Source organism: Rhinoderma darwinii, chromosome 6 (genome assembly GCF_050947455.1).
Source record: "Rhinoderma darwinii isolate aRhiDar2 chromosome 6, aRhiDar2.hap1, whole genome shotgun sequence".
Taxonomy (NCBI): domain Eukaryota; kingdom Metazoa; phylum Chordata; class Amphibia; order Anura; family Rhinodermatidae; genus Rhinoderma; species Rhinoderma darwinii.
The window spans coordinates 44,294,652-44,320,683 of NC_134692.1; the positions used below are offsets into that span (position 1 = coordinate 44,294,652).

The following is a 26,032-nucleotide window of genomic DNA, read 5'->3' on the forward strand; positions in this document are numbered from 1 at the left end:
AGCGAGCGGTGTATGGTCTCATAGACATTCTATTGAGCCCGTACACCACTCAGACGAAAGCTTAGCAGAAACTATCAGAAACGAAGCAGCCCAGTGCTCGCCCGAGCGCTTCTGCTGCTCGTTTTAGCGATCGGTGGGGGTTTCAGTTCTCAAACTTTTGACATGTCACTATATATCAAATGTTTTCTTTTAAAGTTCGTGCAGTTGAAAAAAAGACGTGTCCATCAAGTTCAACCAAGTTTAGTTACCCTTTAACTGAGCTCTGCCCTCCATTTGTCCTCCTGAATGGTTTGGTCCCAGCAGTTGAACTCACGCTGATGACATACTTTAGGAATATTCCATCAATCTACTTGATATGTGCAGTTTTGTTTTTGAAAATGACATTTTTTTTGCGCCTGTTTCTATTATGGCATACCTTACATATGCAAATTAGAAATGGATCGCTTTCTGGTCCAGACTCCAAAACACATTTCAGTTTATTTTTCCTCTATTTTATTTGCATTAAAAATATTCCCTTTTAAGGGAAGTAATTGTTGATTTGTTCAGTCATAATATTATTATTATTATCACTTTTACCGCTTGTCTATTAGTGACTGATTTTGGTAATAAATGTGTCGATTTTATGACTTTTGCATAAAACAGAAATTGTAACTCATCTTGGCCAGAAATTATATCTTTTTTGCTGACGTTGTTGTAACCACAACAAATTTATAGGTTTGGAATCTTTTAAATGTTCTTATTAATATCCTGATGTCATTTAAGATTAGGGAGTGGCTGGACTATGTAAGTCTTCGGTTCCAGCTGAGTTCATTTCCAGCTGTGCACAGCTGTCTTGCCCCAAATCTGCTAATCTTTCTGCCACTGGTTCAAGATACATGTGACGTTCTAACTAATCCCCAGTAGGAATTCTACATCATACGAGACGTGTTTGCTTTCTTCTATTTTCTTTCATACTTTGTTTTGTCTGCTGCTTTATTCCTATGCATTCTTTGTCCCTCTGTCAGGAGATCAGTGAGTTAAAGGAGCAGATTGAGGATGTAGAAGGCAGATACATGCAAGGGCTGAAGGAGATGAAGGTACTAGTCTGTGTGCCACTAATCTTTGACAGGGCATAACAGACGTATGTCTAAGGTGTGCAGCCAAACTCCACTATTAAGCCTTCACTTTAAATTGCTAGACTAATTTGTTTGGACTAATAGCCAAAATTTTATTTTTTAATTTTAAATGTTTGTTTTTATTATTAGCTGACACGTTTATATTCTGTCTCTCAGGACTCGTTGGCAGAAGTGGAGGAGAAGTATAAGAGGTCTATGGTGACAAATGCCCAGTTAGACAATGAGAAAACATCCTTGCAATATCAAGTGGACACTCTACGAGAGGTTCTGCAGGAGTTGGAAGAAGAACTGGCAGAATCCAGGCGTCAGTATGAAGACAAGCAGAAAGTGAGTTTGGAATCCACTTTAGAAACCCTTTTCCTTGGGACAGACAACGCTTATAATATGGGAGCAGCTGGGACAATTAGCCGATCCAACTCCCGAGACCCCCAGCAAACCGTTGATTTGACAGCCAGACATTTCTCCGACATTTCATTTTCTGCTAACACATCAACAGACATTAGAAGTAGTAAAGAAATCACAAATAGAGAAAAACACAAAAACGTATTGATATAATGTCAAGTTGCACTGCTTTCAGCCATTACCTAGTGGTAAGTGGAGCTATGTTGACTACATTATGGCATTTTATATACTTGTACTGTAGCAACATATCACAACACATGTACAATAAATGATTGCATCATACACTCCTGTATATAACCATATAAAAATAGGTATCTAAATGCTTCCCTAGAATAAACTAATGCCATTAGTCACTGAAGACCGTTTTCCAGGCGAATACGTTTTTTTTTGTTTTTTTTTAGAAAATACTTAGTCTCCGTCAATTCTGTTTTCTTTTGAAATTTACCTCCGTCGGATGATTCTCTCATGACTCTTTCAGAATCTGCCCATCTTCTCCATTGTCCTGCATCCTGTCTGAGACGAGACCGACCAAACCTTCTTCTAGTACACACAAAAAAAAAAAAACTGCATCTAATTATAAGCAAACACCACATAATGTTAATCGAAAATTGAAAGAGTATTTAATTGCCATGTGGTTAAACTACTATTCATATCCATATGCAATATTCCTCATAATACTTGAAGTTTATCAGTGACCTTCAACTACTCAGATTTGACAAAAGTGGTTGCGTCATTTCAGTGTTTCTAAATTGTATTGTTCAGAAATGGTGAATTGATTTCCTAATAGTTTTTCTGTTATTACAAGGATAACAAACCATGCACAGTAGACATGTTTTGTTTCTGTATGTTTAATGCTACTTGTTTTCTTGGCAGGAGTGTGAGCGGCAGAAACACGATCAGGGTGTCCTCCGTTTCCAACTGGCTGAGATGAAGGAGGCCCTGGAGCAAAGGGAGGCTCTGATGACGGTGAGGAAGGAGAAACTGATTTACGCGGATAAAATACTACCCGTTTTATTACACTATTAGTCAAGTTTTATTTGTCTTCATGAAGTCCTTATGGAATTGCAGAATGGGGTGGCCTTCAGGACTAATGATAAATATATTTTGAGTGTTAGCCGCCTTGTTCTGTTGTTGGTGATTCCTGTTTCTTTTCTGTCTTGTCTAGTCTTTCCATTTTGATCTCTCTTGACTTTCCTGTTTTTATTTTTGCCTTTTTTTTCCTGCTGACCACTAGGAAATTCGCCAACTGCAACAGAAACAAGAAATCAGTGACCGTGAGATCTGTGACCTTAAAGAAACCATAGAGTGGAAAGATAAAAAAATAGGGGTATGAATCCTTGTTAAGGATTTCTGTTAACTGAACAGGGAAATGACTTGGAGGTTAATGAGTCCTCAAAAGTAAAAATAGTCTGGACTATATATGGCCCTCCAAGCGTGTGTGAAGGGAACCTGAATGCTGCCTTCACACAACAGTAATATGGCTCCAAGCAAGAGATTTATATTTAATATGAATAACCAGGATCCTGGCATGTGGGAAACCTTTCCAAAAGGTTCTTGTTTAGTATTATTTTTTTGGGCACTAATGGAGTCGTATAAGGTTTTTTGTGAATGCGGTCTAAATGTACAAGATCTGGTGGGTAGCGATAACTTTCCTGAAGCTTTTATTAGACATGTTTTTATTATATGACGCTTATCTGTACCGGTAATTTGGAACACTCAGAACTATATAAAAAATGTTGGCGTACTGTAATATCTATCAGAATTTAATGAAGCTTTAAATCTAAGTACATAGCTTATGAAGTGCACCTTGTTGAAAGTGATTAATATTCTTAACATATATGCATTTAAATGATTTTGAAGGTTCTTAGAACTGCAGATATGTGACCTCAAGCAGGATTCATGAAGAGCAGAATTTTTCCTGGACTTTTTTGCCAGTTATTCCATAGGAGAACACTACAGTTAGCCTCACCCCAGCCTGCAATGGCTGATAACAGGAAAAGATAGCATGCATTCCACTGCCCATGGAATGTAGATGTTCTTTAGTACTTTTATTGTCGTTTTTGGTTCTGTTTCATATAACAAGCAAACACTAGCAGCATACTTAGCCCACATACTTGCTAAATGTAGGAAAAGGTTTGGACTCTCAGAGTTAATGTAATCAGCCTAAATGTCGTAAAGAATGGCCCATGGCTCCTATTATTGCCAAATATGTATATGAATGTTTCAATCTTTTCTTATCGGTTTCTGCCGGCTTCAATAATATCTTGCCTTTTCTTTCTATCTTAACTCTGGAAGTGCAGGCTCTAGAGAGACAAAAAGAGTTTTTTGATCCAGTCCGCAGTGAGCGTGATGCCCTCAGGGAAGAGGTGACCCATTTACGGGAAGAGTTCAAGGTACAATTGATTATATAGTTTTAAACTGTTTTATTATGTATGTGTAAATCGTTTAGTGAGGTAAGTTCATATCATAGGAATAACACCACCTGTCAATGAGGGCTGCAAGACGGACCCTAAAGTCTGCTTTCAAGGAGTCCTCTATCGCTCATGTTGGTTTTTGCCTGCTGATCCTTTAATAGAGATGTCTTGCATCCACTCCTCTCCTTCTAGTCTATTGTAGTAGCATGCTGAAGTGTAATTCCAGCTATTTGGCGGCCACCAGAATTTTAAAATTGCTGCTGGGAGACGAAGCTTGTAGACCGAGCGTCTCTGTAACATAGCGACCTGTACGACACCGGAAACTATCAAATGATAATAGGAGCTTTGCATACGAGTTTTATGCCATTGTACCATTGCCAAAGCTATAGGACGGCTCGTTCTGCCACATGCATCTTCCAGTGTCAATTTTACAATTCTCGTGGAAATGCGGACCATTACACAAAGTAGGCTGCCTCTGTGTTATATACAAATCATATCGCTGTTAAAAAAAATAAAAAATCTTTTTCAGAAAGAAAATGCTGAGATTTTAGATACAAGTTGACCTTTAACAAGAAATGTCTTGTGCTGCCGTTCTTTACAGCCTCCCACAGTGTTTTTCCATGTATTGTTTGCAGGCAGAGATTAAATTATTTCATCAGCTCCTGAAATTTAAGCTGCAACAAAATAATAATTAAAAAAAATAGGGATAAGAAGTACTCTAGGTAAATCTGTGTGGTATAGGAAGTAAAAGGTCATTACGTTTTGTTGTTCTGTAGCTGTTATATGTGAATAGAAAGTGGTAACTACCCCATATCTTTTAACTGTACCTTTTTAGAATTGCTTGCAGATGTTTATGTTCATTAGTAATCCACTATCGCAAAGGCAATGTCAGTAACAGTTTCCAACAGATTTTGCAATTTCTGCAGCAGCTGACGCATAGTTAATTCTGTTCCTTTTAGAAACATGGCATCGCACTGGATTTTGACTGTACCCCAAATGGCGACACGTCGATTGAACACCATGTCAATTCTGATGGTCCACCAGATCCTCCAGTTCGGGCTGTGTCAATGGGTAAGGGATTTTGTTAGCTGTTCTCTCTGTTGAATCTGTCTGGCAACAAACTCTGAGCTGTGTAACTTTCCACTAACCCTGCATGCTGTGCTTTGTGTAACTTCTTCAGTCTGTTACCTTGTAAGGGTATTCTTCATCCAAAACAGCCTCCCTCTTCCAAAGTAAAAGTATAAAGGCAATCTAGACTGTAAAACAAGTATCAGATGTAGAGTGCAGTAGTTGCATGTAGCGAGGATTTTCACACCTGGATCGAACTACAGTTACCTGGTAATTATTAGTTATTGTTGGTCTGTGTAGTAATTCATTCATGTTCTGCACATAAAACCGTTTGCTGAGAAAAGTGAAGTTCGTTATGGAAGCCAAACCATCTTGTGTGTGTGTGTGAAGGCGCATGGGCCACTCGAAAGTTTTAATCTTAAGCTTCTCTAACCCTGGCTACCTTGCTCCTTATGGGAATTAATCATAGTGCCATCAACATGGCTTCCTTTTGTGGGTGTTTTTAAAACCTAGTTACAGCACTATGGAGACAGAAGATTACTACCTTTTATATTTCACAGGTCTTGCTGATGTAGCAATAAAGTCTACTGTAATGACTTTTTTGCAACAAACCATACCCTTCCACAGTAGACTGAAGCATCTTATGGCTTTTCAGGATGTAAAGAATCTGCTTTGCTATATGTTTCCTCTCTTCAGCAACCATCCTGGCTTCAAGTACTGGATGGTATTTCTCTGCACTATCCAACCTGTTGCTTTTCTACCTAATCTCGAGCAGAGACCAATGATTCCCTGTCTTTTTCTGACCTCTGCTGGGGATGTGACTTTAAACAATTAGTGGTTTCTTCATTTTATTTGTCCATGGTTTTTGTAGGCAATTCAGAAGGATCAATGGAGAAAAAGGAGATCGTGTCAGTGGTGGCTGAATGTCCACCTTCTGGGACTGAGCAGGATAGACAGGAAATTACACAAGATGCCCAAAAAGAAACACAATTGCATGCAGAGGTTGGAGATGTATCAAGTGAACACAATGAGAAGGAAAATGATAGCAACACATTTGTGGAAATGGAGCCTGTTGATGTCTGTAGCTATGAGAAATCTGAAACCAAGATGGATGAGCATGAGGAGGAAATGTCTTGTGACATAAGAGAAGATAAGCAGGAGATGTCACAAAGTGAAGTTTTTGATACATTTTCAGAAGTAGATGGTGAGGCCACATTAAAGCAGAGTGATATAAGCCCATCCGGAAGTGAAGTCTTCCAGGATGCTATAGATTTTGTTGATGATGTTCCCAGTATAACCAGTGAGTTTTATGAAGACCATACAGGTTGTGTGAGCGATTTTGAAAAAGAGGAACATGAGAACAGCCAACAGGAGAACCTCATTAAAGGAGATGATCAGTGCACCATGGGTGCAGCTACAGAGGAAGTAGTCGAAACTCCGAATGAAAATACTGTCAATATCTGTAAAAATGATGAGAGTGAAGTTTTAGAGGCTAAACAGGATAGTAATAAAATAAGCTGCAATCAGGAAGATATTATTGGTAAAGAAACTTCAGGAAAAATAACTAGTAATAAAGATGTAGATCTAGAATATGGAAAACCAGTTGAAGATGAGATCAGACCTCAGCAGTTTCTACACGAAGAATCCGGGACTGTTGAGGAAAACTTGGGCCAAAATAAAAAAGATGAAATCTTGTCAGTGGCTGCCGCGGACAGTGGAGATGTTGGTCAGAGTAAGATTAGTTTTGCAGCTGAACAACCATCAGAAGACGCACTATTAACAAACAACTTGGCTGTTCCGGTAGAAAGTGACAAAACATCAGACATTACAGAGTCCTGCATTGTTACTAAAAGGAATAGCATAACACAGCATGAGACCATAATAGACAGTGTAATCCCAGAAGACGGTGGTAGTCAAAATGAGAAGAAACATGGTCCAGAGGATGAAAGACAAGTGGATGTTCCCTTGAAAAGTGAAGATCTTAAAGTAGTGGATCAAAGAGAAGAAGACAAATTGTCAGATGACCTAGTCTGTGATAACACCAATATTACAGATGATACAATAGCAAATGATGTTGAAAGCCCAAAAGAAATTGTTCCACCTGAGGTTTTCAGTAGTGAAGGAGAATCTACACAAGAGGGTGAAGAAACTGATGATGATGATGATGATGAAGAGGATAAAGATAATGGTAACATACGAAGTGAAAAGTACACAGGAGAGAGTGAAATGCCCAGGGCATTAGGATCATCAGTGGACACACAATCTTTGGAAGATATTCGGATGGAAGATGCCTCAGATAAGAGTACAAGTAGAGGAAAAGGCAAAAATAAAGAAGACTGTGTTGTTTCCTGATAGTGATGCATGTGATTCTTCGTGTTCTGTAGCTGTCCCTGTGGCACTGCTGAATGTTCATGAAAGTTTATGCTTTTGCACTAGTACTTCTGTCAATTGCTTCCAAAGTGGCTGCATATTGTATTCGTAAAATACAGACCGGAGCTTTACCCCACAGTCTACCTTTCCGATTATTCCTGTAGGCTCCTGTTTTTGCAGTTGCATTTTGAGGGTGAATTTTAAGTATATCAATACTCTAGAGTGTTCTTCTTAACCTTTTTTATTTCAGGGCCTCACCAGCCAAAACCTGGTAATGCCAGGGCCTCACCATTGGTCAAAGTTCATGCCAAAATTGAAAATGTATGATTTGTCTCCTGAATCTAGTATAATGTTAAAATAAGCACAACTTGAGTGAGGCCCGCTTAAGAGTTTGAGAAGCACTGCTCTAGAGGGAGAAGCTGCCGAAGGGGAATATTTATAAAATGCTGCCACAGGCCGTATATAGTATATAGACCAGTATAAATAGAACTCGCTTCCATGGTGCCTGTACCCAGGTTGTATTTGCACTTCCTCTCCTTCCTGTGATAAGGCTCCTGTTTTACTTATGTGTTTTGGAATAATTACATTTTTCCCATCAGACATGTAGTTCTGGGTGAAAATGTCAGATCCTTTATATCTTTATAATCCAATTTATGTAAGTGCCTATGGTTACAGCACTACGCCTTTTTAAAGAGATTTTTCTTGATCTTTGTACAGGGGGGTTCTCTGACTCTTTCACCAAAATTTTAGCAAAAAAATGTAACCTTTTATAGATTTTAGAGCTGTCACATATAGTTTTATAACAGAAAATGTTATTTATTTCTCGTCACTGGAGTCACTCGATTTGTGGTCGAATTCCTAGTATCAATCCTCAAAGTAATGGTTAGAAAATCATTCCTATTGTATGTGTTGGTCTTGTATACGTTGTGTAGATGCATTAGTTGGGTGTAGTGTTTCTTTGTGGGATCAATTTGAAGTATAAAATGATTGTATCTAAACAAATCTGTGGTGGGCAGCATTTTGAATGGTTTTCCTGGTCTCTCCTCTTAGATGTGGAAGATTTTTAATAATAACCGGCAGGGTTGTAACCACTTTGCTATTATTTTTGATGTATTCGTTTTAATGGTGGAGTTCCACTTAAAGAGAACCTTTCACTAGCCCATACATGTAGAGCTGAGTGCACCATGTTATAGGCACTGCAGGGCGGACCCTGGGGCACATTAAACTACCTGTCTAGCCTCCACTGTTCTGTAGATATCAGTGCCGATATACTTGGCACCCGATATGTAAATGACCCCCTGTACTGTCAGTGTGGCGTTTCTTTTCATAGAGAGGGCAGGGGGCGTGATCCTTGGCGCTCTGACACTGTCCAATCAGCTACGGACAGTGTCAGAGCTGATTATGCTGTTTGATCTCTCTCGTGAGATCACCGTCTTTCCTTCACTGTCTGACAAGAGCTGGAGAGAGGAGAGCATGCGTGCGCGCGCACACAGCTCCGCCGCCGCTCTGGAACAGAAGAGAAGAATTCACGCTCTCCTCTCTCCACCTCTTGTCAAACAGTGATGACAAGACTGTGTGATCTGACGTAGCTGATTGGACAGTGTCAGAGAGCTAAGTATCATGCAACTCTGCCCTTTCCAGCAGCGCCTATAACCTGGTGCACTGTATGGGCTAGTGAAAGGTTCTCTTTAAGCTATGAGGAGTTGTATGTCTCCAGCCACTCGTCTACTTTGCCATAGATTATTATAACAATTTCAATATCATTTCCAGCTAAATAGTTATTATACAACCACCTATAATCCTAAAATTGAGCAGCAATCACATATTCTGCACGTTTATCATGTGTAGAAATAGATCACATATATTAGAACCAGAGGCTTAACTTGAAGCGTTTGAGTACCGACACAAAATCTGTAACCGGTCCCAACTATCATGCTTTACGATGCTAGGAGTCCCTGCCTCGCTGCAGGACAACTGTCCCGTACTGAAATCATGTTTTCAGTACGGGACAGTAGTTCCACGGAGAGGCAGGGACTCCTAGCGTCGTACATCACTATGATGCTAGGAGCCCGGCACCCTGCAGTGTGTTCGGTTCAGGACTTCCGGCCGAAATACGTTCCGTCCTTTACGGACCGAACATGCTCGTGTGAACCCAGCCTAAGGTGTTCGTGTAGACCTGCTTACATTCTGAATACTAGAAAACTGCCAGGTTTCCCAAAAGAATTGATGCGGTTTCAGAAGGTCTGCATCGCCGTCATGTGACAGATCATGGACACTTCATTACCTGCGTGACCTGAATAACGTGAAGTTTACACGATCGTCATAGTGGATTTTTTCTTTTTTAATCAAATGTATGAGACATCTACACATACAGGAGTCTTCGAACGACATGCTAAACATTAGTTATCCTACATAATTCTGAATATTTCTTGCATCTTGATATAAAAATGTTCTATGTGTCGAGTAATGCGTGGTTGCTACTTGATGTGCTGATCTACTATATATTTAGGCTGTGTGATATTTCTAGTTAAAACACATTCACATTTTGTGAATTGGCATTCTAGAAAAGAACAGCTCTGCTTTCAGATACACTAGTATGAATACAAAAAATACTGTCTGTTACAAATGAAATTTGCTGCAGTAAGTGATAAGTGGACAAAATCTAAAAGTAATGAAGGAAGAAGAAAATTGTTTAAAATTATGAACTGTATATTATGGAAATAAATTTTATTCTCTAAAAACAGAAAATGTATCCTGATTTATTTACCAAACGTGAAGAGAAAATAATGTTTGTGCTACTCAAGATGTAGACTGCGCAAGACTTCTTTCATGTGAAATATTACAAGTATTTTTGGAATAAAATGTCACCTGCTTCCTAATAAACATGACTGTTGTGCACAGTAAAAGAGGTATTCTAACTTTTAGTATTTGCTGAAGTGGGGATCAGTTCTACTTAGCTGCTGCTGAAATGAAATCCGAATCAAAGGCCAATCAGATTGTCCACTGTTCCAGGACCCCTTTGTTCGGGTGAATTGGTGGAGCAAATGTCTGTAAAATTTAAAACTGGAGAACTCCTTTAGGCCAGGATCACACACACGCAGATTCAGAATTCAGAATTTTCAGCCCACGCCAGAAGTGGATTGAAAAGGAAGGAGAGGTGTAAAGAAAAGAATGTAACATCTTTCTTTTGAGTCCACTCCTGTGTTTGGCTAAAAAACAACAACCACCTGAGCCAAAATCTACGGCGAAACTGTGTATGTGTGTGAGCCTGGTCTTAAAGAGGCTCTGTCACCACATTATAAGTGCCCTATCTTCTACATAATGTGATCGACGCTGTAAAGTAGATTACAGCAATGTTTTTTTATTTAGAAAAACTATAATTTTTGACGGCGTTACGACCTATTTTAGCTTTATGCTAATGACTTCCTTAATGCCCAACTGGGCGTGTTTTACTTTTTGATCAAGTGGGCGTTGTGGAGAGAAGTGTATGACCCTGACCAATTAGCGTCAGACACTTCTCTCCATTCATTTACACAGCACATAGTGATCTTACTAGATCACTGTGTGCAGCCACATACACACACATTAACGTTACTGAAGTGTCCTGACTGTGAATAGACATCACTACCAGCCGGGACGTGATGTCTATTCAGAATCCTGACACTTCGCTAACGTTTGTGTGTGATTTACCTCACAGCAAGATAGGCCACTTATAATGTGGTGACAGAGCCTCTTTAAGGCCAAGTTTAGATGAAACTGCACCACAATCTTCTACTGGAAAACTCAAACTGTAAACTTGGCCTGAAAGCTCAGGCATGCAGGCACAAACTTCCATGTTATTTTTTTAATATAATTTATTTAACTGCAGATGAACAGACATTACAGTAAATACAATAGTAAAGAGGAAAATGCATACAAGATTTTTCATGTAAAGTTTATTTGTAATAATTTTGTACATGGACAGAGATTTGCACAATGTGGTACCAGATCCATTGTTAAAAGGGGGTTTTCTCACAATTGACATTTATCACCTATCCACACTGTGCATGCGTGACTGCCAGTCAATTTGAAGTTCTTCTCACTGTGATCATGCAGTGAGAAGGAACGGGGGGCTTGGAAACCCCGTTCTTGCGATCAGTGCTGGTTCCAGAGATGGGGGTCCCCAGCGATCTGTCATTTATCATCTATCCTGTGGATAGGTGATTTATGTCAATTGTAGGAAAACCCTTAAATGCATGTTTGTACGTTAAATTACATTAACAAGCAGTTTTCATTTGGTTTATTTGCTTTTGTAAGCAGTGCTTGGAATACTGTGCATACACATCGGCGCATGTGAGTGACTTTAAACCACATAAATATTGTTCCCCTTGTGTGTCTGTGTATACAAGCCCACAGAGATTGGTTTCTAATAATATGACAACCCCTTTATAAAATGATGCTAGCCCAGTGATCACCTGACTGCCAAGTTCTATCTCCCGAAAACTTCGGCAATCGGCTTGTATCACCTGCAAAAGTGGCAACTGGTCACACATTTCCCCTGCAGCGACCACTACAGGAAAAATGTCGTATTACAAGGCGGCTATTTAAATTTATTAGTGGCTTTCGGCTTTGACAAATATAGTGATATCCCGAGCAGTGTTTTGCCCATCTATGATGTTCCTATGCCCTTATAGGGCACAGGGGAAGGGGCTAACTTTTTGAGAAAACCCCTTTAGGAAAAAAACAAAACATTTTTATGAATGTCTCCAGTTGCTTTAATATTTATTCAGTATAAACCGTGTTAAGGAGACAAACAAACTGCCATAGACCCACTGCTAGAAATCAGAGATTCCACTGAGATATCTGGAATGTTCATAACGACAATGTGTAAATTAGTGGTAGAGACTTCTCATGACCAACTATAGACCAATGTGTTCGAGATCTACGTGAAGGTTTGTTGGCGTTTTATATACTTTAGTCTTTGTTTACTTTTTTCTATTTTTTTTTCTTCTTTCATTGACCTTGACTCATTCCCTTCTGTCTGACTTATTTTCTAAACTTTCTTCTCCAAGAAATCAGGCTGAAGAAGCTAATGGATGAGAGAGAATCCTTCCTGGAGCAGGTAATGGAAAACTGTACGGTTCTGAAATGTGTCCAGCTCGATTGGTTCAAAAAAGTTTATAAGAGAAATAATTTATGCGTATCAGCTCCACCTTGCTGCAACTTGGGTTTGATGTGTTATCCTTTGGCTTGGAATAGAGAATTGTTTATTTTTTTTTAGATGTTCATTTTAGGTTATTTAACCCGTTAGTGACCGCCAATACGTGGCCACTAATGGACTTTATTCTGATGCATATGCCTTTTCACTGCGCTACATCAGAATAAATAGAGCAGGGAGCCATTAAATCTCCCTGCTCTTAGCTACCAGAGGGAGCTCAGGGCATCCCTGCTCTAACTGGTGAGATCGATATCAGTAGCTATCTCACCTGTTTAACCCCTCAGATGAGGCGCTCAATAGTGAGCGCCGCATCGGAGTTGTTTTGGAGAGAGGGAGGGAGCTCCCTCTCTCTTACACCAACACCTGACGATGAGTTCACCGAGTGTCTGTGTCTTCTATGGCAGCCGAGGGCCAAATAAAGGCCCCCAGGTCTGCCTGTAGTGAATGCCTGCTAGGTCATGCCAGAGGCATGACCTAGCAGATGCCTGTCTGCTTTAAACGGACAGGCAGTAATACACTGCAATACAAAAGTATTGCAGTCTATTATAAAAGCGATTGGGGGATCGCATATTAAAGTCCCCTGGTGGGACTAGTAAAAAAAAAGTTTAATCAAGTTGATTAAAAAAAAAGAATGAAAAACCCACTTTTTCCCCCTTACAAAATGCTTTATTATTAAAAATAAATAAAAAGTAAAAATGTTACACATATTTGGTATCGCCGCGTCTGTAACGACCCCAACTATAAAGCTATTACATTATTTAACCCACACGGTGAACGCCGTAACAAATCAAATAAAAAAACTATGGAAAAATTGCTATTTTCTGTGACTCCTGCCTTAAAAAAAAATTGATAAAAAGTCGCATCTACTCCAAAAACTACAAGTTGTCCTGCAAAAAAAAAAGCACTCCTACAGCTGCATCGGCAAAACAATAAAAAAAAGTTATGGCTCTTCAAATATGGAGACACAAAAACAAATAATTTTGAAAAAAGTGTGTTTTTACTGTGTAAAAGTAGTAAAACACATTTGGTATCGTTGCAATCATAACAACCCCCTAAATAAAGTTATTGTGTTATTTATACCACACGGTAAACGGCGTAGATTTAGTACGCAAGTAAGGGTGGCAAAACTTCAGGTTTTTTTTCTATTCTCCCCCCAAAAAAAAGTTAATAAATTTATATGTACCTCAAAATGGTGCTATTAAAAAATATAACTTGTCCCGCAAAAAACAAGACCTTATACCGCTATGTCGACGCAAAAATAAAAACGTTATAGCTCTTGGAATGCGACGATGGAAAAACGTAAAAAATAGCTTGGTTATTAACGTTTAAAATAGGCTGGTCATTAAAGGGTTAACTAACCCTTTAGGTTGCTCCCTTTTAAAGGATCTGATGGGTTGTAATGGACAACTACTGTTTTTTTTTTTGTTTTTTTTGTTTTTTTTTTTTTAAAGTAAAAACAATTATTAAAACTAGTGCTAAGGAAAAGGGGAGGAATCGGGTTGCTGCTGTCATATTTCAAAGGACCATATAAAAACAAGACTCTGTTTTTCTATAGGCACTAGTTTTAGTTAATCTGAACCCCAGACGCACCTTACACTTCACACACTAAAAACAAGCAAACAATGAAAATCGCTTGTAATCGGAATATATCTTATGTTTAACATTTGTATTCTGTTCTATTTGACTCTTACTTGAATAAATACAGCTATCGAGCTCACAGGCTGCATCCCCATTCATACTACTTGTACCCTGACGGTTGTTCTATGTGCTATGGCAGGTGGCATTTCTAGTGCGAAGTAGAATTTAAGTTTTAGTAACCGGAACACTTTATCACGAATCCACTGGATAGGTGATAACTAATAGATCGGTGGAGGTCCGACCGCTGGAATCCTTATTGATTGTTGGAACGGGGGTTCCTTGTTCCCCGCTGCCCCCCAGTTACTAGCTGAAATGCTTGAATGGAGCTTCAGGGTACATTCTTGAACACCACTCCATTCAACTCCCCCTGGCAGCGGGCTTGCAGATAAGGCGAGCAAGGGATACAGGACCCCCCCCCCCCCCCCGTACCTGGGATTGGTGGAGGTGCCAGCGGATAAGTGATAACTTGCAGTAACCGGAACACCTCTTTACGGCTAACAGGCCTGAATAATTATCAGTTTTACATAGCACATACTTAATGAACAAAAAGCTAGTACACCACTGTTATTACTGCAGTCAGCACATTGTGTGGCTACAAAGCCCTATCGCTATAGGCTGTCCTTATTTTGTGCACAGTACCTGCCAATATGCCAATCCTGAATATTCTCTTGTTTCAGATTAAGAAGCTCAAAGGCCATCTGGAAGAGAAAAGCCTCAGAAACAGAAGTCCAGAAAATCCAGACAGTGAAAATATGGAGAATGGCACTGATGTGCAAAGTGAGCAGGATTTGTCCTACCTTTATCTGTATACATGAAGCCAGAGCATTTGGTACCTCTGTGTGTGTTCACTGTGAAGAACATTAACTCACTGACTAAATATCTGCATGAGGGAGGATTTACACGAGCGTGTGCGTTTTGTGCGCGCAAAAAACGCTGCGTTTTGTGCGCGCAAAAGGCACTTAACAGCTTCGTGTGTCAGCAGCATATGATGCGCGGCTGTGTGATTTTCGCGCAGCCGCCATCATTATGACACTGTATGTTTGTAAACAGAAAAGCACGTGGTGCTTTTCTGTTTTCAATCATACTTCTTACAGCTGTTGCGCGTCACACAGAAGTGCTTCCGTGTGGTGCGCGTGATTTTCACGCACCTATTGACTTCACTGGGTGCGTGATGCGCGAACAGCGCAGAAATATAGGACATGTCGTGCGTTTCACGCAGCGGACACACACTGAGCAAAAATCACGGACTGTCTGCACGGCCCCATAGGCTAACATAGGTCCGTGCGACGCACGGTGCACAGACTTATTACACACGCGTGTAAATCCTCCCGGACTAAGGATATGTGTAGAATTTTATCCAGCTGTGCCTGTGATATGGCAATTAGAAGGAAGTAACCTTATGTAGTAGAGCCGAGTTTATTTCTAACACAATGTCCTTTTTATTGGACTGAAGATGAAAAAAAATCCTACTGGGAGGAGACGACCTTTCCCCTGCTGATATCCCCCGGACTTTCATGTTCATTGGTCCACTATATGGCAAGCCTAATAAAAAACTGAAGTCTGAATGATGCTACTCAACAAATGAAGCTGTGCTATATCCGCATAGATTTTATTTGCCTAAGGGCCTGTTCACATCAGCGTCGGGCTTCCGTTTAGCTTTCCGTTCATCTGTTCTGTCAGAGGAACAGACAAGTATAGTTTCCGTTTTGTATTACCATTGATTTCAATGTTATTTCTTTGTTTGTTTGCCTCCATTCTGTTCGGTTTCTGTTTTGTTCACGGAAACAATAGCGCAGCACACTACGCTTTTGTTTCCGTGAAAAAAACAAACCTAGCAGAGCTGAGGCAAACCTAACAAAAAACGACTGTTGAAATCCATGGTAATGCAAACAGAAACGATACTTTCCTTTCGTCTTTCCGTTTGTCTGTTCCTCTGATGGAACAGATGAACGGAATCCCAATGTGTGATGTAAACAGGCCTTTAATATACGACTCCTGCACAGAACCTAATGTAAAGTTTAATAAGTGAATGATGAATTAATCAACTTTCATTCACACTTGCCTTTCCGTACAAATTGCATTAAGTTGTCTTTTCCACAATCCTTTTACCACCTCCTAGCTTTTCACAATACAATAACTTGGATGCAGCACCTTGAACACAAGTGACATTATTGGTATTGGAGCTGTGACTGGGTCTGGGAAGGACCAATTACATATCAGAAAGCCGGAACAGCCATTACAGGTCAACCGCATGCAATATAAGGCTGTATTCACACGAGCATGTTCGGTCCATAATTGACGGAACGTATTTCGGACGCTAGTCCTGGACCGAACACACTGCAGGGAGCCGGGCTCCTAGCATCATAGTTATGTATGACGCTGGGAGTCCCTGCCTCACTGCGGGACAACTGTCCCGTACTGTAATCATGCTTTCAGTACGGGACAGTAGTTCCACGGAGAGGCAGGGACTCCTAGCGTCGTACATAACTATGATGCTAGGAGCCCGGCTCCCTGCACTGGACCGAACATGCTCGTGTGAACCCAGCCTGAGGGTATGTTCACACGGAAACGCAAAATACGTCTGAAATTACGGAGCTATTTTCAGGCGAAAACAGCTCCTGAATTTCAGACGTTTTTACAAGTGCACGCGTTTTTCGCGGCGTCCATTATGGACGTAATTGGAGCGGTTTTTCAATGGAGTCCATGAAAAACTGCTCCAATTACGTCCCAAGAAGTGTCCTGCACTTCTTTGACGCAGGCGTAATTTTACGCGTCCTCTTTTGACAGCGACACGTAAAATGACAGCTCGTCTGAACATAACATCGTAAGACCCATTGCAAGCAATGGGCAGATGTTTTCCGACGTATTGGAGCCGTCTTTTCAGGCATAATTTGTGGCGTAAAACGCCTCCATTACGTCTGAAAATAGGTCGTGTGCACATACCCTAAGCATGAGCTGTGGTTTCATTCACTTTAAGGGTATGTTCACACGAGGGCGTCCGTAACGGCTGAAATTACGGGGATGTTTCAGCCTGAAAACATCCCCGTAATTTCAGCCGTACCGGCATGTGCAGGCGCTTGAACGCCGCGTCAATTACGGCCGTAATTGGCGCTGCTATTCATTGGAGTGAATGAAGAACGGCTCCAATTACGGCCAAAGAAGTGACAGGTCACTTCTTTGACGCGGGCGTCTAGTTACGCGCCGTCATTTGACAGCGGCGCGTAAATATACGCCTCGTGTGAACAGACAAACGTCTGCCCATTGCTTTCAATGGGCAGATGTTTGTCAGCGCTATTGAGGCGCTATTTTCAGACGTAATTCGGGGCAAAAACGCCCGAATTACGTCCGTAAATAGGCCGTGTGAACATACCCTAAACCTACACTTTATTATAGATTAGGAATATACTTAATTCAACTTGCCTATGGATTCCTTACATCTGTCAGGCTGTTTTATGACAGGACATTCGCCATGACCCAGTTACAACGCTAGATATTAAATATGACATTCAAATGTATATATTCATACTCCCATTATTGTAGACCTATGTAGATCTACACAGCTCTGCAGATCGAGGGAGACAGTGACGCCATCACTTCAGGATACATTTTTTTCAGGTTTGTTTTAAAAATTGGTAATCCTAATTCCCTTCTATGTATCTGTATGTTTTGTGATCTGACCCCAGTTAAGGGTTTTTTGGGGCTCACCAGGGGCAGGATTTAAGAACTTACATTTAAAAAAAAAGCAGATAAGGCGATAAACAGTACGTTTTTGGGTATACTCAACCCATGCTCAGTGTCAGGAGAGAACACCTCCAAAAACAACAGTACTGAGACATACAGGAATAAAGGGCAAATGAATAAGAACAAACACCCAGATTTACTAATACTGGCAATTCATGTGCCGGTCTTGGACAGAAGCCTGCTGGAGTCAGGTGCAACAAATTTATTAAGAGTTGCAGGCCTCTTTATAGAACTCTCATCTTGGGCAGTTCATGTGCCAGTACGTAGCTGGTGTAGACTTCCACTATAATTTACGGCAATTTCTGGTGTCAATTCTAGTAAATTTGTTGGGCTGAGAGTGGCCTCGCCACTTCAGCTAAGGCTTGCCAACTTTTTAGAAAAGTGGCAAGAACGGCGTAAAGGTGAAAATTATTATTTTTTCCCGCAAAAAAATCAGATCTGCGCCAGAATACTGGCGCAAGTAGTATTCATTTTCCTAATAGAGTGACAATGAAAAACTTTCCTTTTTAGGAAAAGGGTTTTTTTTTCTCTCCGGTCTATGTTCTAATCCTGTTTGAAAAAAATTGCAGGCAGTATGCAGCTTTAAATAAAAAAAACACAAAACAAAGCAATACTAATTCCAAGATTCATTAATTTGTCACACCCGTGATATTTACGTTTTTACAAGACAAGAAAATCTTTCCCAAAGTGACTACACTTGTTTTTGAACTTAGAAAACATGAACTATTCCATTTAAACCAGCACTGCTACATTCATTCATGCATGCAAAGGCTTAGGACTCCAACCAACCATATTACAGCGCCATACAACCTATGAGTAGTATGTAGCCATAATACACCACCCATTGACTTCTATGGGGCTATTCCTCTGTATGTTTCCGGTTTCATGAGGAGGCATAAGAAAGGTGTTTGTTTTTTTGGGGTTTTTTTTCTTGACAAAGGAAATCATGTCATGCTCCATCAGCCACTATATTCTAGAAGTATTCTTATAGAGACACCACTGTGTGACACTGAGTAACTATGGCTCCGTACTGAGGAGCTATAGGGAATATTTGTGCTCATGCATGCTCCACTGTGGTGTCACATTTGTCTTATAGGTATGGCGTGTTTACATGAAACTTATATGGCAACCATTGTCATTTTGTTCAACAGCAGAATAGTTAAAGAGCATATTTTACCGAGATAAAATAAATTTTATAATACAATATACCCTAATGGAAGAATACAAAAAAATTTCAAAGCGGTTTCTCTGGAAATTTAACTTTAGCCGTTTGTCTGTTTTGAAAGACTGGAACTTCAGTGAGGACTTTGCCCAATAATGTTAACTGTTGCTCTACATTGTATGTGAGGCCATGTCCTTGACCGGTCGGCTATCGAAATGTAGTGGAAGTACTAAATTATGCATACTAAAATACTGGATAGGGCGGGGATCCTAATACGCTATGAGAGTCCATTTTGATCAAGACGCACCCTTATGTTGTGCAGTGTGTGTGTGTATATATGTCATTGTTCATTCTAAAGTTATTGTCTAAAATACAGAGAAAAGGAGCATTTTGGTGCAATTTAAAGGGAACCTGTTATGAAGCTAGCCATCATTTGCTGCGATGGCTAGCAGAGGGTCAGGATGCTGCTCTCTAAATGAAGTTTATACTATTGCACAATATTCTGTGCCTTCTCAAAAGAGGGAGCACAGAATAATCCCTGATTTTATAAGAGGTGTACTAGAATAGGCTATATAAAATAAAAGTGGATAGTTCTCATGTCTGAACCCTGTATTTCTGTCTACTTTCTACTTAGTGCATTTATTTGTGTTCGGTATATATCTATTACTGCTTTGTAGGCAGCCACTGATAATTTAGAGGATGCAATTGCTGATCTGACCTTTTCAAGAACACTGACATTGCCATTTCTTATTTTTTGTAGGAGATGCTAATAGACAAATCAGCGATCTCAAGTTTAAACTCACTAAATCCACGCAAGAGATAACTGCCCTCGAACAGAATGTGAGTTTTTTCCTGAAATTCTAAATTGGTTTATGGCCGAGATTGTTTCTGCAACATGGCTGTACTATCTATATCTCTTACTGGGCTGTAACCGAACATGTGATCTTTAAAAGTATTGTCTCAAGATAACCCCTTGCTATATGCCCTATTAGGACATGTAAACGTCATAGAGGAGGGTTCTCCACCTATGACCAATCTATTAGCCAGAGTGGTGACCAGTTAGAAGGAGCGGCTCTCGTCCTGGATGACACTGCGTGTCCATATGTGGATGCCCATACATTTTTCTTTTTTTTTTGTATTTTTAATTTAAGAAAATTTATATGTAAAATTGTTTAGTAATTCGCTTTTCTAGCGGTAATTGTTTAACTTGTAAAATGTTCTGTGATTGTCCTTTTCAGATTATCCGACTTGAGAGTCAGTTAACCCGGTTCAAGTCTTCAGCAGAAAATTCTGAAAAATTAGAGGATGAATTAAAAACTGAAAAGCGCAGATTACAGCGAGAGGTGAATAGTGATTGTTTGCTTAAATCCTTGTGTATATGTTCTTTTTGGCTCCATTTTAGAACATGTTGACTCATTGTGATAAGGGTAGTTGAAAAAAAATCATTTTAGTGAAAATGGGTATACCGTGTCTTATATTTATAATGTAGTTTGAATACCTTGCCAACATCTTCCCTATAAATATGGCATTGTCGGCAAGTACTTCCGACAATCAGCCGTGTGTGTGATAGGACAGGATCCAGAGCTAAACCCACGCTATATGCAGTGGGATGGCATTTGTAAATTACACCTGGCACTCTGCTGCAACAGCTGGGATTGTAGATAACCCCAATCCTGGCCATTTAACCCCTTGGATGCTGTGGCAAATAGCGACTGCAGCATCTAAACGGTTGGAGTGACGCAATAGTGGGGTGCTAATCGGTTGTCAAGGCGGCTGGGGCCCTAATGAAGGCATCAGGTCTGCCATCTTTGTACAACTATTAGGCTCTGCCAGTGTTATGCTTTATGTAAAACAAAATAATAAGGAAAAATAAAGTACATATAATTGGTATTGAACGTCCCAAACTATAAAATTATTACGTTATTTAACGATGTAAGAAAAAAAGTAAGACTCAATGCCAGTATTGCTGTTTTTTCATTCATCCCTACTCCCGAGTGATCAAAAAGTTGTATGGTACCAATGAAAACATCAACATATCCTGCAAAAAAACAAGCTGCCACATATATCCATCGGCAAAAAAAAAAAAAGTTATGTCTTTAAGGCCTTATTTACACGATCGTGTTAAACGTCTGTGGGACGGCCGTTGAAACAGCGGCTGTCCCACGGACGTTTGTGATTCAATGTGGTTGTTCACGCAGCCGTTGTTTCAACGGACCGTGTGAGGGGTCCGTGGGAAAATAGGACGTCCTATCTTTTAACGCATCACGTATCCCTCCATAGACTCATCTATGGGGGATGCGAGACATCGAGTCCCACCGCGCCGAACACGGAGGATGCACCTCAGCCATGAAAAACTCATTTTTCACGACCGAGGTGCGCAGCGCTCGTGTAAATAAGGCCTTAGACTATGGCCATATTATTATTGTTCAAAACTAGTAAAACATAAAAAACATTCTATAAACTTGGTATTTCCATAATTATACTGACCAGCGGAATAGAGTTAATGTCATCTATACTGCACGTGAACGTCGTAAAAACAGAACCGAGGAAAATATTTTGGAATTGCATTTTTTATTTATCCGCCATAAAAAAAATAAAAAAAAAAGTATAAAACTTATGCAAAACATTGTAGGGTGGGGTTTATTAATACTGGAGTTTCTTATGCCAGTCTTCATATAAAAAAAAAGTTGGAGTAAGATGTGACACATCTATTAAGAGGCGAACGCTTCCCAATAAATGCGTTGCATCTCTCGGCTGACCATGTGTCACGATTGGTGCAACAAACGCAGCCGTGTGCCATCCATTCCCCATCTGACATATAAAAAAAAAATGTATACTCCCTTTACCGCTCACCTTCAATTCTCCCCACCGGTTCCCCTCAGGCTCACATGCTTCGGCTCATACAATGTCCGATCTGGGGGGGGCAAGGTACTCTTACTTTGCTACGTCCCACAAAGAGAAATCTACACCAGCTAGATTTTCACTATATTTCATGGCAGTTTAATAAAATCACCTTCCCTCGCATGTAAAATGTGGCTAGTTGACACAATGTAAATGTAGACTGTCTCTGTACAAAGCTACGGAGTATATTAATGCTATGTAAGCAATGGGAAATAAATATTTAAGAAAGATGCATTACAAATTCCTTATGAGAACACAGCCTTATACTCTTTAAAAGGGGCAGATGCAAGATTTTGTCTGTAAACGAACCATATTGATGCATGCATGTAAAGCCCAGTGTTGTGAAGGGTTGGTTTTAATCCTGTAGCATTGCACATTTTATGAGGATACAAACAATGACACGGAGCATATTGAGAAACCTAGTCATTACTTTTCTGAGGTTTTTAAGAGTCTTATTCTTATTTGTAGCTGCAGTAGTAACAGAATTGTGGTGATGTACACTGACTTGTCCCTTTCTGTTTTCTGTCTTCATTGCCTTTTTTTATTTCCTTGTTCGTAGCTGCGTGCGGCTTTGGATAAAATTGACGAGCTTGAAGTAGGCAACAGTCATTTGGTCAAGCGACTGGAGAAGATGAAAGCTAACCGAAGCGCTATCTTGTCTCATCAGTGAGCCCTTCTTATATAGTATATGGACTGTGTGCATATAGAGAAGGGGCACAGGGTGTGCCATTTGACCAGGCTTCTGTTTCTATTGAAGTATCCAGAATCGGCAGTATGTACTATAGCCATGGTACATAATGGAGGTGTCTTCTTTGCCAATACATTATCTGTTGAATCATCTCACCTGCGTTTTCAGTGTTTCCCACCTTCTTGGGGCGAAAAATAAAAAAGAGGTTCAGGATGGTGTGTCTCCTTTGACACCTTCAGGAAGGGAGCACACTAGTATGCCGAAGCCGGAGCCTTGCCACTTACTGAATATGGGAGTTGTGTGCTATACGTATAACTCTCTCAGCGTAAGCTTCTCATGTCCTGTTACCAATTTCGAGCGTCTTCCCAAACCAGCTACTACGTTTACCAAATATTTAAACCGCTGAGGCAAGAAAACGAGTTCAGCAGAATATAACCGTTATCTGTGGCCCTATATCACTGAAACACTGTTGAATTTTGTTGCTCTGACAAAAGCACAATATGGACTGGGTAAAGTTTTATTGGACTGATGTGAGCACAGGTGTGCAATACAGAGGCAATAAGGCTGTCGTCCTGCATGTCTGTTGCCTGCTTTAATTTATAATCTGCCTGAAGAAGCAGCTACTGAATCCCTCATTGCTGTAGAGGAGCAGGAAATGGGCCTCATCGTAAGCCTGATATTATGGACGGTGAAATTGACCCGTGACCCCAAGCGGAGACCAGCAAGCCCTTGTCTAGTAACGGAGCCGATGCTGGTTTCACATTGTTGAATACGCTGTTGTCTAAAACCCATACTTGATATGTAGGATCCCCTCACCTGCCTTGAGCCTTTTTAAGACATTTGGAATGTTTTTACCTCTTTTTTTTGGGTGGCCCTCACAATGTTCTCGCAGAAAACAGCTGGAAATGAAGTCACCCAAAGATTTCTGAATGTGTGTTTGTACAAGTGTGTTATTCATTATCTGGACTCACAAGCCATCGGAGCAGAGATTTATGTGGTATGATCTGTGCATTCCCAATGCCATACATTTTTTGGGGCCTTACTTGACTTGTGCTGGACTCTACATGAATGAGCATGAAGCTACAGACCTATCACGTCTTCACTGGAGTTTTCTCTTTCAGGTTTAATAATAAAACAAAAAATGTTTCACTGAATAAAGAGGAGGCTGAAACCTTAGTATTGCATCTTTTCTTCCTTAGGGTATGTTCACACGCTTAACAACAAAACGTCTGAAAAATACGGAGCTGATTTCAGAGAAAACAGCCTCTGATTTTCAGCCGTTTTTGAAGCTGTGAGGGTATGTGCACAGACACTAATTACGTCCGTAATTGACGGACGTATTTCGGCCGCAAGTCCCGGACCGAACACAGTGCAGGGAGCCGGGCTCCTAGCATCATACTTATGTACGATGCTAGGAGTCCCTGCCTCGCTGCAGGACAACTGTCCCGTACTGAAAACATGATTACAGTACGTGACAGTTGTCCTGCAGCGAGGCAGGGACTCCTAGCATCGTACATAAGTATGATGCTAGGAGCCCGGCTCCCTGCACTGTGTTCGGTCCGGGACTTGCGGCCGAAATACGTCCGTCAATTACGGACGTAATTAGTGTGTGCACATACCCTGAATGAAATTTGGAGCTTCTTTTGAGGCTTCTTTTCAGACTTGTTTTTTGAGGCGTTTTTCATAGTGTTCAATGGAAAATCGGCTCCAAAAAACGCCTCAAGAAGTGACGTGCTACTTTTTACGGAGCGTCTTTTTACGCTCCGTATTTTGACAGCGACACGTAAAATGACCGCTCGTCTGCACAGAACATCGTAAGACCCATTGCAAGCAATGGGCAGATGTTTGCCGACGTATTGGAGCCGTCTTTTCAGGCGTAATTCGAGACGTAAAACGCCTCCATTACGTCTGAAAATAGGTTGTGTGAACCCAGCCTTAATCCGTTAGTGACCGCCAATACGCCTTTTCACGGCGGCCACTAATGGACTTTATTCTGATGCATAAGCCTTTACACGGCGCTGCATCAGAATAAATAAACAGAGCAGGGAGCCGTTAAATCTCCCTGCTCTCAGCTACCAGAGGTAGCTGGGGGCATTCCTGCTCGAACGGGTGAGATCGATCTCACCCGTTTAACCCCTCCGATGCGGCGCTCAATGGCGAGCGCCGCATCTGAGTGTCTGTGTCTTCTATGGCAGCCGGGGGCCTAATAAAGGCCCCCAGGTCTGCCTGTAGCGAATGCCTGCTAGGTCATAAAAAAGTTACACATATTTAGTATCACCACGTCTGTAACGACCCCAACTATAAAGCTATTACATTATTTAACCCGCACAGTCAATGCCGTAAAAAATAAAATAATGCAAAAATTGCTGTTTTCTGTGAATCCAGCCTTAAAAAAAAAAATGTGATAAAAAGTGATCAAAAAGTCGCATCTACTCCAAAATGGTACCAATAAAAACTACAAGTCGTCCCGCAAAAAGCAAGCCCCCATACAGTTGCATCGGTGGAAAAATAAAAAAGTCATGGCTCTTCAAATATGGAGATACAAAAACAAATAATTTTGAAAAAAGTGTGTTTTTACTGTGTAAAAGTAGTAAAACATACAAAAAACGATACAAATTTGGTATCGTTGCAATCGTAACCCGCTGAATAAAGTTAGTGTTATTTATACCACACGGTAAACGGGGTAGATGTAGGACGCCAAAGAGTGGCAAAATTTCAGGGCTTTTTTTCTAACCCCCCCCCCCCCCCCAAAAAAAAAGTTCATAAAAGTTAATCAATAAATTATATGTACTCCAAAATTGTGCTATTAAAAAAATACAACTTGTCCGGCAAGAAACAAGACTTTACAGCTATGTAGACACAAAAATAGAAAAGTTATAGCTCTTGGAATGCGACGATGGAAAAACTTAAAAAATGGCTTGGTCATTAAAGCAAACCTTTCACCTCCCCATATATGTGCAGCTGAGTGCAGCATGTAATGAGCAGGGCTGCACAAACCCTGGGGCACTTTACATTTTTTCTACCTCCCTCCGTTATTTAGATATCGGTGCCGTTAGATTTGGCACCCGATATTTAAATAACCCCCTGAACTGTCAACGGGGCGTGTACTGCACAGACTGATTGGAAAGTGTCACAGCCATAGTACACGCCCCCTTGCCAGTACACGCCCCATTGACCGTTCAGGGGGTTAATTAAATATCGGGCGCTAAATCTAACGGCACCGATATCTAAATAACGGTGGAGGATAGGAAAAAAATGTAAGGTGCCCCAGGGTTTGTTCAGCCCTCCCCATTACATGCTGCACTCCGCTGCACATGTATGGGAAGGTGAAAGGTT

At 40.6% G+C, this 26,032-nt stretch overlaps 1 protein-coding gene across 1 annotated transcript in view; it reads left to right on the forward strand.

The window, feature by feature from the left end:
• The window catches only part of LOC142656580 (uncharacterized), a 43,893-nt gene extending 20,021 nt beyond the window's left edge, over positions 1 to 23,872 (forward strand). The window contains exons 8-19 of the mRNA XM_075831512.1: positions 1,272 to 1,442; positions 2,391 to 2,483; positions 3,818 to 3,910; positions 4,891 to 5,002; positions 5,871 to 7,346; positions 7,620 to 7,640; positions 12,421 to 12,470; positions 14,882 to 14,981; positions 17,745 to 17,819; positions 19,868 to 19,947; positions 20,346 to 20,450; positions 22,568 to 23,872. Coding sequence (XP_075687627.1) covers positions 1,272 to 1,442; positions 2,391 to 2,483; positions 3,818 to 3,910; positions 4,891 to 5,002; positions 5,871 to 7,346; positions 7,620 to 7,640; positions 12,421 to 12,470; positions 14,882 to 14,981; positions 17,745 to 17,819; positions 19,868 to 19,947; positions 20,346 to 20,450; positions 22,568 to 22,678 — 2,487 coding nt within the window. The 3' untranslated portion in view covers positions 22,679 to 23,872. The remainder of the gene's footprint in view (positions 1 to 1,271; positions 1,443 to 2,390; positions 2,484 to 3,817; positions 3,911 to 4,890; positions 5,003 to 5,870; positions 7,347 to 7,619; positions 7,641 to 12,420; positions 12,471 to 14,881; positions 14,982 to 17,744; positions 17,820 to 19,867; positions 19,948 to 20,345; positions 20,451 to 22,567) is intronic.
• Positions 23,873 to 26,032: the final 2,160 nt, after the last annotated feature.